Source organism: Eptatretus burgeri, chromosome 18, assembly GCF_056783735.1.
Source record: "Eptatretus burgeri isolate ZD-2024b chromosome 18, Ebu_testis_v1, whole genome shotgun sequence".
NCBI lineage: Eukaryota > Metazoa > Chordata > Myxini > Myxiniformes > Myxinidae > Eptatretus > Eptatretus burgeri.
Window position 1 is genome coordinate 43,865,788 of NC_140978.1, and position 15,662 is coordinate 43,881,449.

Genomic DNA, 15,662 nt, shown 5'->3' on the forward strand with positions numbered 1-15,662 from the left:
TGCCTCCAAAAAGGGGGCGGAGTTTATATATGCCTCCAAAAAGGGGGCGGAGCGTTATCGAAGAGGAAGAAAAGGTAGGAGCTAAAAAGGCAGTTGGTTAAGAGATGGTGATCAAGGGAGTTGGAGAGTGAGTTGACGACGATGAGAGGAAAGAGGAATTGGTGAGAGTTGAGAGTCTGCGGGGAAGACAAAGGAAAAGAGTTTGGTCTGAGGAGAACTGGAATAAAAGACTGTCGGGATTTAGAGAGAAAGTGTTCTGAGGGAAAAGCGGAGAGCTTTCTCTGAGAAGGTTGTCCTGCCTGCCCGTGTTCGTCCTGCCTGCCTGTGCCCCATTTCATCAACCTGCCAGTGTGCTTCATCTCCACGTCATGGTTATCTCCTGCCCATCTCTTCATTATTTGCTTGCCTCATCATCCTGCTCCTCGTCCCTGCTGCCCCGGAGCTGAGTCCCCTGGTTTTTATCCCCTGCCGCATGGCGGAAAGGGGATATTGTTGTCACCCAGGACGTCCGGCTGTCCCTCCGTCCGTCCGGGCGTCAACATTTATAGCTGTGAGTGCGATAACTCATAAACTGTTTGCCATATCGATTTGAAATTTGGGTCACACATGAACCACCTGAAAAGGAAGAATCCTATTGATTTTGGGCGTGGCCGGATCCAAAATGGCTGACTGGGGCGGCGTCAACATTTATAGCTGTGAGTGCGATAACTCATAAACTGTTTGCCATATCGATTTGAAATTTGGGTCACACATGAACCACCTGAAAAGGAAGAATCCTATTGATTTTGGGCATGGCCGGATCCAAAATGGCTGACTGGGGCGGCGTCAACATTTATAGCTGTGAGTGTGATAACTCATAAACTGTTCGCCATATCGATTTGAAATTCGGGTCACACATGAACCACCTGAAAAGGAAGAACCCTATTTATTTTGGGCATGGCCGACCAGGGTGGCCATCTTGAAAAAAATGTTTTTTCCCCATATTGGTTTGAAATTTGGGTCGCACATGTACCACCTGAAAAGGAAGAACCCTATTGATTTTGGGCGTGGCCGGATCCAAGATGGCCGACTGGGGCAGCTGTAATGTCCGGAGAGCATTGAGGCACGTAGAGTCGTGAAGGTTGCCCTGCCAATACACTACAGCAGCCATCTTGAAAAAAAAGTATTTTGTAATAAATGGAAAACCGCTTATCTGATTTCAATTATTTTTGGTTACTACGTTCCTCACACCTGGGGAACTTTTTCGAGATGATGACCAAATAGTGTCTTGTTTCCAATTCACCTCCCTCATTATCTGGAATATGTATGACCTTTTTTCATTCAATGGTGGGGGATTCCCCATCTCTGATGGTTTATTTATTCTCTTCCCATCTGTGACCAAGTCTGGTTTGAGGCAACTTCGTTTCTTTAGCGATGTTGTACCTATTTGTACATAATTATTTATTATCGATTCTGTATTTTCCTTTTCTTCCACACCACAACCCATCGCTGTCAAGTTCAATCATCCCTGTTTCTTTTTATTATTGTGGTTCGGGAAATGAGCTTGTTGGGTTTAAAAGCTTTAAGGTTTGTCATGTTTCCTCACGACCCCGTGCACCCGTTGTCTCCATAGGAATTGAGCCGCTCTTGACATCGTGGGACTTTTAACCTCCTGCAGCAACAGCTCGATGTTGGTTGGGCAGTCGACGCTACAATATTACCTACTTGTTCGTACTGCACTCTGCCAAAAATAGAAAACACAAGCCTTAGCTCAGAGATGATGATGATGCTTTGAGAGGAAGTGAGGTCAGGGTGGAGCTTAAAAAGATGCTAATGTTGAACTTGCCATGGCTGTTAGAGCGTCGGAAGCATGACGAAGTCGCTTGCTGCATTGCCACGTAGAAGGAAGAAGGGTAAAACTCCTGTTTGAACAGAATGTACGAGATGGCATTCTCTGCCAAAATTATGCTGGCTCTTCAGCGTTAAAAACCTGCTCCAGTATTTATCCCTTCCATCACCTTGGTTAGTTCCATGAGTCATGGTTGAATTGGAGCCTTTTGCCCTCGTCGAAACAGTAAATCCGCAATGATTTCTCCAGTACACCGGTCTACTCAAAGGCATTTATTTTCTGTTTGATCCTCGATCTGAACATGAAGAGCTTTTTCCATCCTTTCAATGATTATCACGGGACTGAAATGAGCCTTTCGCACTTTGCCGAGTGGGAACACATAAAAGGATATTTGACTCGTGTTTACATAGTCAATTCATTGATCTGTCCCACAGATACTGCACTTTTGCTTCTTGCTGACTTGCACAATGTCATAACCTTTCTCAGCCTTTTGGCATGATTAATTTTGTCCATAGTTTTACATTTTGACACCATTATTAATTGTGTGTCTAGGAGATCTTGTAGATCGAATATTTCAGGATCTCCGTACGTTATTTCCTGTTTGATGACTTCGTTATTAAATTTAGGTTAGTTCCCATATGCTGTTCTGAATGCTACAATTGGTGGTGTGCGAGAAAGAAGAAAAGGCTCGTAAAGGGAGGTAATCACACACATAGACCCAAACAATGACTCTTCTCAGCTCAATCACCGCGATTGGCTGAAATGAAGTGCTGCAATAACGAAATCTGTGCATGATACGTTGCCCGCGATTGGTCGAAACCCCTGATATTGAAGGGTTTACTGCTGTCATGTTCCTGGTCAACTCTCTATGAGCTGCTACTGACAATCATTGAGCTTCAGTTTTTACCCCTCAGCCCGAATTAGGCTGAAAAAGGGGTATTGTCGTCACAGGCGTTGTCCGTCCGTCTGTCAACTTTTAGTTTCCGTCAATTTTGAGGAGAACGCCTTGTCCGATTTAAATCCATTTTTGCAGGTATGTTGGGGTTGAGTAGAGGAAGGTTCCTTTCAAAAATGGGCACGCTGCGATTTTCAATGTGGCCTCCATGGCAGCCATCTTGAAATTGGTTTCCGTCGATTTCGAGGAGAACACCTTGTCCGATTAAATCCATTTTTTGCAGGGTGTGTTGGGGTTGAGTCGAGGAATGTTCCTTTCGAAAATGGGCGCACTGCGATTTTCACGAGCCGCCACGGTAGCCATCTTGAAGTCTGATTTTCGATATGTCGTCCAACGTGCTCTCACTGATTCATCGTGATATCACTGCTTCCTTTTACAATGCATGGGCTGAGGGGTTACGCCTGCTTTGCGGAGCTATTTTTCCAATTTAAAACCATGACCAGACTGCAGCTGTTGGATCGTTGCTGAAGTATGGCAACTGATGCACTTTATTGCCTTGGGGAATGTCGATACCTCTCCTGGGACCCATCTTGAAGTCAAAATGCACTGGATTACACTGAACAACAAAATCTTTTTACTGGAGATGTGTAAAGTGATTTAGACTAATTTGGGTATGCTGATTTCAAAAATCATAACCGTTTTGCTGTATCACGTCAGGATTTTCAGTAACAGAAATATTCCCATTGCCTAGAAGTCAGGATTTCAATGAAATTTACAAAAATTCATTTATTCATTTATTTCATCATGAATGCTTCAAAATTATAGAAATTACAGAAAAACTCCACTAGAATGTAATTAAAAATGCTTTAGGCATTTGGCTTTGCGTTTGTGCTGCTCTGTGTCAGTTTCACGATGCAGGAACCAGCAGAAATCGCCCATCATGTTCGGGTTGTGCCGCCCTTGGTAACGCGTCTCCATGAGTGAAATCTCTTGGTGGAATCGCTCGCCGTGCTCGTCCGAGACTGCTCCCAAGTTGTCAGGGAAGAAGTTCAGGTGCTGGTGTAGGAAATGGATTTTCAGGGACATCCTGGAGCCAAGTTTCCTGAAGGACTCCAGCAGCTGCTGCACTATTTCTTCATAGTTGTCCGCGCGCTCGTTCCCCAAGAAGTTGTCCGTCACAGCTTTGAAGCTCCTCCACGCTGCCAGCTCTTTGGGGTTTAGAGTTGTCGGAAAAGTTTCGTCCTTCATAATCTGTCGGATTTGCGGTCCAACAAAGACACCAGCCTTGATCTTGGCCTCCGACAAGGTGTTGCCAAACTTTTCCTTGAGGTATAAAAACCCACGCCCATTCAGATCCATTGCCCGTACAAAACTTTTCATCAAGCCGAGCTTTATGTGGAGTGGTGGAAGGAAAACCTTGGCTGGGTCGACAAGGGCGACATGCTTCACGTTGTGTCGACCAGGTACATGCTCTTTTCGCTCTTCCCAATCTTTCTTCGTCCAGTGATTCTTGTTGTCTCTGCTATCCCAGAGACAAAGGAAGCACATGTATTTCGTGTAGCCTGACTGCAGCCCTAACAACAACGCCACCACTTTCAAGTCTCTGCAGATGTGCCAGTTGAAGTCATTGTACTTGATGGAATCAAGCAGCTGCCGCATAGTCTCATAGGTCTCTGTCATGCCGAACGCGTGAGCCAGTGGGACTGATGGTTTCTCGTTGCCATTGTGGAGCAAAACAGCCTTCAAGCTGTTCTTCCCCGAGTCGAAGAGGCGCCAGTCTGCAGGATCGTGATCACACCCAAGTTCTTTCAACAGACTGTTGATGTCACTGCAGAATGTCATCGTGTCTTCCATCTCAAAGAACTCAGCCATGTCTCTGTGACGTGCTCTGAACAAGGATATCTTGGTGTTAGGTTCAAGTAGATTCCACTGCTGCAGCCTTGATCCAAGCAGCTTTGCCTTCGCCTTTGACAGCGAGAGATCTCTTACAAGATCATTTAAGTCTCCCTGGTTCAGAAGGTGTGATTCTTGAGTGTCGGGTTCAAAAGGTTCATCATCACCATCCTCTTCACCACTGCTTACAGCTATGTTCTGATCAGCTGGAGGTGTTGGAACGGGGTTCTCGTCATCATGAGGCACAGGTTTACGAGCAGAGACTCAGTCAGCGTACTTGATGTGACCTTTATTCTTCTTGTTGAAGCCGGCGATGCTTGTGCAGCAGAAATAACAATCATGATGATTCTGCGGCTCACGCCATATCATGGGCACCGCAAATGGCATGCTCGCGCGCTTGCCCACCAACCACTGAGTCAAGGTTATGTGACAGCTTGTGCAGCAGATGTGTGGTGCCCAGCTCTGTTCTTGGTCCCCCACCTTACACCCGAAGTAGTGAAAGTAGGCGACCTTCATTTTCACTGCTGTAGATATACTTCGCTGTTGATCTTTTTTGGTATACCGACCACAGACATAACAGAAGTTGTCAGGATGATTGGTACAGGAACGCCTACTCATCTTTATCTGAAAGAAAGAAATATAACACAAGTTAACAACAATTGTACGAAATAGACATGTTAAAGACATATGTAAATTTCATTGAAATCCTGACTTATAGGCAATGGGAATATTTCTGTTCCTGAAAATCCTGACGTGATACAGCAAAACGGTTATGATTTTTGAAATCAGCGTACCCAAATTAGTCTTAATCACTTTACACATCTCCAGTAAAAAAAATTTTTTGAAATTTGTTGTTCAGTGTTAGCAAGGCTTGGAATGATGAACATTCCAAAATTCAATATTCCCCAAAAAATTATTCTGTTCCGAAACCAGAATGTACAAAAGTGTAATTTTATTGATTTCTTTTCTGTGGCCCTTTCATCTATAAACTGTGTGTGCACGTGCATCATAACTCCAAAACTATGAAACCTAGGGGCCCCAAACATTGCATGCATACAAATAACTCCAAGGAAGTGCATGAGTGATAATTGGGTGTTTGGGTTAATTTTCAACACCCCTTTTGAAGATTATTCACGGCCTTTTATTCTTTATCGAGGCGTCGTTCTTCGTCGGCTCTGTCAACCTGCTGGGGTTGTAATTTGCCATTTTGTTCGGCCTATTTAAACATGCCTTGAGTTTCCAAATCTATCTACTCTCATGGACTAATTAAAGTATATAATCGAAATATTTTATCTGATTTGAGAATCTGATCTTGTGGACTAAAGTGTCAATCTGGTGTGAAATTGAAAATTTTAACAAATTGCTGATTTTTAAAACGAAGTGCATTTATTTAAGCAAAGCATTAAGCTTAATTTTAGCTCACCCAGAACATAGTTCCGGGGAGCTTATGGGGTGGTGCTTCGTCCGTCCATAAACACTTGCAACTTCTTCTGAAACTACACACACAATTTTGATGAAGCTTGACCACAACCTTCATTACCCATGGTGTCCGAAAGTTTGTTCACACCGTTAAAGAGGTCGAAGGGAGTTTATGGGGGGATAGCCCTACAATATGTGCATTTGCTTTCTTTTGCGAAACTATATGTGCCATTTCGATGAAATTTGACCACAACCGTCATCACCCGTGATGCATCAAAGTTTCATGCTATTAAAGAAATTGGGATCTAAGTGGGTTTACCGGGGTGGTTTGGCGGGTGGGTTGGTCCCCAAAATAGGTATTTGCAATAACATTGGTTCATTGGTACATTTTGCTGATTCCATCCCATGTTGACTTCTTCCTCAGTATCATTATTATACCATGTGAGTGCTCAGGGATATTGCCCCCTTTTTTTCTTCTGATTGGACCATTACATTATATTTAATGAGGAAAAGATTAAGGAATGTGCAGAAAGTGTAACTTCATTGAGCGCAACGCTGTGCTCTGTATCGTGTTTTTGCAAGTCATGGCGATAGTCCACAGGGGCCTTTTTTTTTTTTTATTTCCAGCAATTATGTACTGGAGTTGCTTTTTCACCGTTTTGTGCGATCTGCTTTCATTACAAAATATTCATATAAATATACTTTCATTAAATAGTTGCTGCGATATATTAAGTCGGCAGTTGCTGAGAATGAAGAGGTATGTAGACAGCACATACAAATTTGGTACCAGTGGGTACAAATGTCTATGTGGGGTGTGTACATACCTGCATGCTTAGTTACATGTGTGCGTGCAGTGCACGGGTGTTGCGGGCGTGTGGTCTGAACTCAAACTTTCATGATGGCCCATAGGCCTGGTGTTTGCTTAACGATTATAGTGCTTGGCTTAAGATTCCAGGGTCTTGAGTTCAAGCCCCCGTCGTGACATTGAATTAACACCAGGTAGGCCTGTCATCTTTCCGAGGTCAGCCAAATAAATACCAGTGTGCTCGTCATGGGGGAATTGCATCAGCAGCACAGCTGCACCCCTCGAATATGATTTAACCACCCAGCTATAGGCTGCATACTAAAAATCATCTTGGCCCGTGGTGTGTGGCCCTGTGGAGGAGGTTGTTTGGCCATTTTGTGAACCATGTGTTTCAGCACATGAGGAGCATATGTGCTGCATTGCCAAAGTCCCGTGGGGAGCTGTCGTGCTGTGGAATTGAACTCACGAGGGATGTGCCACTGTGCAGTGTGGGTGTTAAGAAACCTGTGCATGTGTGTAAGTTAAAGGATGGGGTATATTGCCAGTGCGCGTGCACGGTTAGCGTGGACCACGAGGAGGTTGGGGGAATGTGTATTTGGGGAGTTGCATGCACGCAGGCAGACCTTCGCCAGGTACATAGCATGGTTTATTTTTAAATGCTCTTACCTGGTTTTATATACACATGGTGTTCCAAGAAGACCCAAATAATTTTGGCTGTTAATTTATTTACAACCAAAAATGATACGATGCCCTTTGGTTTAAATGAAACAAACTCAGTGTTGTGCACACATCAATGCACTTCAATGTGAGCTCTGTTTGTCGTGCGCAGGGAATCAAAGCAGTACTCCAGTTTTTGCCATGTTTGACTAAGCATGTCTCTTCTGAAAATGTTTGTACAGTTATTCTGAAAAGAATGGTTGGTCGCTCTGAAAAGAACAGTTGGTCGGGCTTGCCCGTGCCAATTGCTCTTGTGCGACCACAGTGGACAGGAGATATATGGTGGAGCAAAATGCGTAAGAGACCCTATTGGAGTTATGTAAGAATCTGTACGTGTAAATGTTGCTGCTGGATGCAGCCGAACTGAACGCCGATAGAATGAGGAACCCTTACTCGTAGTTGTCGCTCGTGATTCTGCGCTGACTCGTGGCTCCACTTGCTCAGCGCTGACGTTTGCCGCTACCTGTTTCCCTGGCGAGGTCCAAAGTCTGCCACAGTCCCTTGGCGTGTCTGGCGAGTTCTCTCTCCTGGTGATTCTTACTAAACTGACCTAAGTTTGCTCTTTTATGAGTCCCGGGTGGGGGAGGAGCTAAGAATCTGATCAACGGGACTGTTGATGATTTCTAGCCTTCATATTAGCCCATAGCGGTCATCCCCCGCCGTGACCACGCACTGCTGTGCCCCAAAACCGAAAATGGCCTCAGCCGTTCGATCTGCCCACGTGTCAGAGCCCCAACATTAACATCCGCCCATGGTTCTCGGAAGTGCTCTTTGGCCCCGAATGTGCGCTGGCCTCCATTCAAATGTGGTATTTTAGAGAAATCCCCACGCTTACCTGTACATTCTCAAACCAACTCCAGCGCACGTTCACGCTTCGAGTTATTCCCCAAAATAACCTGTCTCGTTCCCTCTGCATCCCTCGAGGCTGCAGTGAGCGTTCGACAAAAATGCGGCGGTTATAGAGAGGTAAAAGAAGGTTGTGGAATTCACAGTGAAGTTGTTGTAATTTGGCGTTACAGCGAAGAGGTAGAAGTTGCTTGTGATGGTGGCGTCTTGGCAGAGAGCGAGATGTTTGTCCCCAACGGTGGTGTTTGTATTGAAGATGTAAACGCAAGTTGCAGGGATTTTTGGTGGTTGTGTGGAGTGGTTGTGGTGCTGGAAATTGTGAAAGAATGTCTTGACAGATGTGTTCTAATCTCTTGGCAGGTAATGTCATCGAAGGAAAAGGGCCGGTTTGAGGAAATGGCCCGTGTGGACAAGGCACGATATGAGCGTGAAATGCAGAATTATGTCCCACCCAAGGGAATGAAACGGAAGCAAAAGAAAGATCCGAATGCACCAAAGCGTCCTCCGTAAGTTGTTTTTTGTTTGTTTTTGTGGGGGGCAATGAAGTTCTTTTCCTCAATTTCCTTTACCTACTACGATGTGCAGCAGTTATATTGTAACTTGCAGCAAATTTGGTGGACAAACCCGTTTTGATCACCATTTCGTCTCAATTGAATGAGAATGATGAAATGTAGCTTTTTTATTTTTATTTTTTCATCTGTTTTTAATACAGTATTTCATTTTAAATTAAAATGACTTATTAAAGGGTGTGGGGCTTTATTGTAAGAAATGAAGGAAAACTATGGCTAGTTTTTTCTTTTTTATCTTATCTGGAACTTGCATTGCAGATGAGGTGTTGTCATCCCGCATCATCTGTCCGTCTCCTTTTTTGACTTCTCCGGCCATTGTTGATGTTGATTGTGTGTCAAAATGGCGATTGGGCAAATTCCTTCAAAAATCTTTTTTCTGGGCCCACCAGTCAGAATACAACCAAGTTTGGGTTACAACATTGGGGCGGGGTCGTGATGTTAAATTGCGGAGGCCATGCCAATCATGTGACTGGAAGTGCGTCAAAATGGTGGACTTAGTAAATGTTTGGGACAATTGCGTAAATTCTTTCAAAAACCTTCCTCTCCAGACCAACCAGTCAGAATGCTACCAAATTTAAGTGACATTTGGCCAGGGCCCAGATAAGCTGCAGGTCCAGTGGTCCAATTTATGTTTAGTGTCAAGGCTCATGGAGAAGCTGGAACACTGAATGGATCAGGCCGCAACAGAACAAAAGGACTGTTAAATACCATAATGGTCAAATTTCTAATTTTTAGCTCAACTGGAACGTAGTTCCAGGGAGCTTATGGGATGGCGTGTCGTCACTCTATCCGCCTGTCCGTCCGTCCACAAATGCTTTCAACTTCTTCTTTGAAAATACACATCGGATTTTGGTGAAACTTTTCCACAATGTTCATCACCGTTTATGTGCCAAAGTTTGTTAACGGCATTAAAAGAAAAATTGGGGTCTGAGGGAATTTATGGGGGGTTAGGCCCCCCCCCCTCCCCCCAAAAGAGGTATTTGCTTTCTTCTCAGAAACAACACACACAATTCCGATGAAACTTGACTACAACCTTCATCACCCGTGGTGTACCAAAGTTTGTTCACGACAATGAAAACAAAATCCACAGGTATTTACTTTCTTCTCCATTACTTATTTTGTGGGTCATCCATGCGTACCAGTGGTTCCCTGGTGATCTTATCTCTAGCCACTACCAGGTGAGTGCCCAGTGGTATTGCCCCATGTTTATGCCTCTGTTGACAGTCACCGGAGGCATTATGTTTTCGGGTTGTACTGTATGTACGTCCGTGTAAAACTTTTCTGTTTTCTCTGTAACTGCTTATCCGAGTGATGCAAAGTTTTTTGTTTTTTTTTCACCATAGGTGCGAATATTCATGGCGAATGTTTTAATTTTAACTGTGCCGTCGTCGGTCACGTGGTGTGGCATCAATATTTGAAAAAATGAAAAACTTTGGATCTCGAGCTCCAAAACCGCTCCATGGAAACAATTTAAACTTGGTACATGCCAAGTACTCCCCTTGGGAAATTCGTTTTTATTTTTATTTTTTTATTGTCAAAGTTATAACATAGTTTTATGACATTTTCTTCGTTATGACATCATTGCATACGTCATATGCGTTTGGCAGCCATATATGTGTATGTATGTATATATTGTGGGGGGGGGGGTGATGAAAGTGCTCCTTATGTTGTATATTGTGTAAGCAACTGCCATAAATGACTGTTCAATAGCTTGCCTTGTCTGGCATTGCCTATTTTAATATAATATTCCAACTTATTTATTTTGTTTGAAGTATAATTTACAGTTTTTTTTTTTTTTTTAATGTTTGCACATAATATCTAACAATTTGCTCAAATTGCTTTTTTTAATAGTTGTTGAAATGCCTGCCTCTTGTTCCACTGTGTATAGTTCTGCCTTCTTCGTTTTCTGTTCTGAGCATCGGCCGAAGGTGAAGCAGGATAATCCAGGTTTGGGGATCGGCAGTATAGCCAAGAAGCTTGGTGAGCAATGGGGCATGCTAACTCCCGATGGCAAGACTCCATATGAGAAGCAGGCTGGCAAGCTGAAGGAGAAGTATGAAAGGGTAAGGCGTGATTTTTATTATGGATGAAATGAACAGAATGTTGATGGAGGTACACTGCTGTGGGAAGCAAGGAAGAATCAGATGTTTTGGGCATTGTGTATATATATGTGTGTGTATATATGTGTATATATATATATATATATATATATATATATATGTGTATATATATATATATATATATATATATATATATATATATATATATATATATATATATATATGTGTGTATATATATATATATATATATATATATATATATATATATATATATATATATACACACACACACACACACACACACACACACACACACACACACACACACACACACACACACACACACACACACACACACACACACACACACACACACACACACACACACACACACACACACACACACACACACACACACACACACTCGATGCAACACAAAATGTACAACAAGAGGGAAGTAAAAACACTGGGGAACAGAGACATAAGATCTGTGGAAGCGATGGGGCGGGTTGCACAGAGTAAACAAGATGGACGCTGCAGGGAATTTAAAGGAGGTGGGTTTGGGGTGGATTAGTGGGGGTAGAAAAGATCGTGGTTTTGGATGGGGGAATATGAAAGGTGTTGGTGATGAACAGCAGTTTTGAAGACCCAGAGGGAAGGGTGGGATTGAAGAGTGTGGGAGTTTGTTCCAAAGGTTGGGGAAAAAAAGAGGAAAGAGAGTGAAGGTGAGCATTGATTGTTGATTTTGGTAGTTTTACCAGAAGGAGGTTGCTGGTGGACCTTGAGCGCCCGGCGGAAATATGGGTGGGACAGATGGCAGACAGAACAACAGGGGGAGGGGGGATGAGGCCAGAGAGGAGACTAGAAGACAGAAAGACCACCGACCTGCCTGCGGTGAGAGGGCGAGAGACACAAAGACTCAGCCTCACCGTGGGACATGCCAATGATCCTAAATGCCTTGCTTTTCACAGCGTAAAGCCGAGAAAGGTGAGAGGCAGGAGCACCAGTGCAGAGGGGAGAGCAGTACTTTATCAGGCTATGGACGAAAGCTTTGTATGCGGTCAGGAGATCAGGTGGGGTGAGGAAGGACTTTGTATGACGGAAGATGCCCAGTCGGCGACTGACTTTGCAGGCCAGCTTGGAAATGTGGCTTTCCCAGGAAAGATCATGGCAGATGGTGAGACCCAGAATCTTGAATGAAAGGACTTTAAGAGGGTTGTTGAGAAAGTAGATTAGGGTGAGGGTGGGGGGTTCCAGACTGTCTTTTCAGAGAGACCATGGTGAGAGTGAGATTTATAAGTTATCCCTTCATTGGAGAAAGAGGGGAACAATTTGTGGCCTTGCCTACTTCAGCTGGCCAAATCTGAGGTTTTAATTATCCTCGTTCATTTTTGTGTCCAATGAAAGCTTCATATTCTGAGCAAAAAGTGATGAGCAAAAATATAGTTGAAGGTGATTGGTTTTTGACCCTGAACAGAAGTCATTGGCTCATTGCTTCATTGATCTCGATCCCAACAACCCCCTGATCTGGGAAGCAATAATTAGGATTATGGACCTTATCAAAACACAAAATGGTCATATCAGATACATGATCTGATGTGTAATAACTTTACTACAGGTATGTCACACTTCTGCTGATGGACTCACTTCACCCATGCAATTTTTGTTCCTCTCCATTTTGTTAATAATTATCCCGAGTGCATGAAGTGAAAATGGATGTCTATTTAAATTGAGTGCTCTAAATTTGGTAAACGATGGTAAAATATAACAAAGTACTGCTCGTCGTCTCCCAATTGTGCACGTGCACAGAGGAGTATAGTAATTAGTGGACCGAGAGGTACCCTTTTGAAATCGTTCGGATTATTATTCTCATTCTTATTCAACAAGATTTGTAGCGGACTTAACAGGCTACATCGGTGATCAGAGGAACTTGAAAATTTGACCAACTACGACGTACCACTTCACTTGATGCATTTCCTTAGGATGATGTCATAGGTCACGTAACCTGGTGGCCGTATTGGATTTCATGAAATCCTTTAAACTGCATCTCCACCATTTTTCGATCAGTTGAGTTGAAATTTGGAATACAGGAATGTATATAATCCAGCTGAGGGTGAAGAATGCTCTTTTCTCTTATTAGGGCTTCAAGCATGGCTGAAGCCCTATTGAATTCGTTAGTATTATTATTATTAGGGCTTCAAGCATGGCTGAAGCTCTATTGAAATCGTTAGTATTATTATTAAAGGCGTTTTTATGTTCTACTGACCGATTTTTTTTTATTTTTTTTTTTTTTTATTTTTTTTTTTTTGGCGGATCTGGAGGGAAAACTGTTCGATGAAATTGAACGAAACTTAACAGGATAATTACTCACCACCTGAAGTTTATACTATGAAACATTTGATGACGTAGGTCACGTGGTATGGTGGCCATATTGGATTTTATCCAAAACCTAAAAACTTCTCCAGAAGGGATAATCTGACAGCGTCAATCTTTTGCACACATTTGCTAAGTTGCATGGGAATGTAAAGTTGTTGATTTGGTTGAAATCGTTATTTAATTTATATGATTTTAAATGATGCCGATTCGCCTCATTAAATATGCAAAATATGCAAATGAGAGTTGAAAAAATTTAATGACAGATTTAGATAGTACATAAACAGGGGACTCCCAATATATTTATACGATGTCTGTATTTGACCCCAGTGAGCCCCCAGCGCCCCCCAAAGTTGAAAATGACCCATTTTTGAAATGTCATAAAATGAAAACAACGCTTGGAGGAAATTCAATGAAACTTATCCATTTAATTACTCTCCACCTGAAGTTTATACTTTAAAAATTTTGATGACTTAGGTCACGTGGTATGGTGGCCATATTGGATTTTCTCCAAAACCTAAAAACATCTTCTCCAGAAGGGATAATTTGACAGCCTCAATCTTTTGCACACATTTGCTAAGTTCCATGCTAATGTTAATTTGTTAATTTGGTCGAAATCGGTACATAATTCATATGATTTAAAATGATGCCGATTTGCCTCATTAAATATGCAAATGAGAGTTGAAAAAATTTAATGACAAATTTAGATAGCACATAAACAGGGGACTCCCAATATATTTATAGTATGTCTGTATTTGCCCCCATGGAGCCCCCAGCACCCCCCAAAGTTGAAAATGACCCATTTTTGAAATGTCATAAAATAAAAACAACGCTTGGATGAAATTCAATGAAACTTAACCATTTAATAACTCTCCACCTGAAGTTTATAATTTGAAAATTTTGATGACCGTAGGTCACGTGGTATGGCGGCCATATTGGATTTTCTCCAAAACCTAAAAACATCTTCTTCTCCAGAAGGGGTAATAGGACAGCCTCAAACTTTTGCACACATTTGCGAGGTTCCATTGGAATGTTAAGTTGTTAATTTCATCGAAATCGTTACATAATTTATATGATTAAAATGATGCCGATTCGCCTCATTAAATATGCAAATGAGAGTTGAAAAAATTTAATGACAGATTCTGATAGGCCTTGAAGAGGGGACTCCAAATATGTTTACACTATGTCTGTATTTTACCCCAGTGAGGCCCCAGAGTCCCCCAAAGTTGAAAATTACCCATTTTTGACATGTAAAATGAAAACCAAAAAAGATAGACAAAAAGTGACCACAAATTCTGGAAGATATTTTAACGTTCTACAAGTTCGCCATTTACATTAATATGCAAAGATGGAGTTATTGGACTTTTTTGAGGACTTGAAAATTTGTCCAGCCTCGATTTGTCCAATGTGAAGTTTCTTTCTCTATCATGTATTGCTAGGGGCTTTTCAATCCTTCATTGAGATAACATGAGGGACCCCGTAGCTGGGCCCCATTGCAGACTTGAACTAACTTTCTAACTCGGAAAACCCATATCATGTGACAGGGTGATAGTGTTGAAATTTGTAAAATGGAGGCACGCCTTGAAGCCCGGGATTACTGGTTTACCAGTTTTAATTATTATTATTATTATTAGGGCTTCAAGCATGGCTGAAGCCCTATTGAATTCGTTAGTATTATTATTATTATTATTATTATTATTATTATTATTATTATTAACGGCGTTTTTATGTTCTACTGACCGATTTTGTGGCGGATCTGGAGGGAAAACTGTCGGATGAAATTCAACGAAACTTAACAGGATTATTACTCACCACCTGAAGTTTATACTAGGAAACATTTGATGACGTAGGTCATGTGGTATGGCGGCCATATTGGATTTTATCCAAAAGCTAAAAACATCTTCTCCAGAAGGGATAATCCGACAGCCTCAATCTTTTGCACACATTTGCTGAGTTCGATGTTAATGTGAATTTGTTAATTTGGTCGAAATCGTTAAATAATTAATATGATTTTAAATGATGCCGATTCGCCTCATTAAATATGCAAAATATGCAAATGAGAGTTGAAAAAATTTAATGACAAATTTAGATAGCACATAAACAGGGGACTCCCAATATATTTATACTATGTCTGTATTTGACCCCAGTTGAGCCCCCAGAGCCCCCCAAAGTTGAAAATGACCCATTTTTTAAATGTCATAAAATAAAAACAACGCTTGGATGAAATTCAATGAAACTTATCCATTTAATAACTCTC

General features: G+C 42.1%; 1 protein-coding gene across 1 annotated transcript in view; it reads left to right on the forward strand.

Annotated features, from left to right (window-relative positions):
* The window catches only part of LOC147009001 (high mobility group protein B2-like), a 67,487-nt gene that overhangs the window by 36,299 nt on the left and 15,526 nt on the right, over window positions 1–15,662 (forward strand). The window contains exons 3-4 of the mRNA XM_085864183.1: window positions 8,764–8,909; window positions 10,861–11,035. Of these exons, the coding sequence (XP_085720309.1) occupies window positions 8,764–8,909; window positions 10,861–11,035 (321 nt within the window). The remainder of the gene's footprint in view (window positions 1–8,763; window positions 8,910–10,860; window positions 11,036–15,662) is intronic.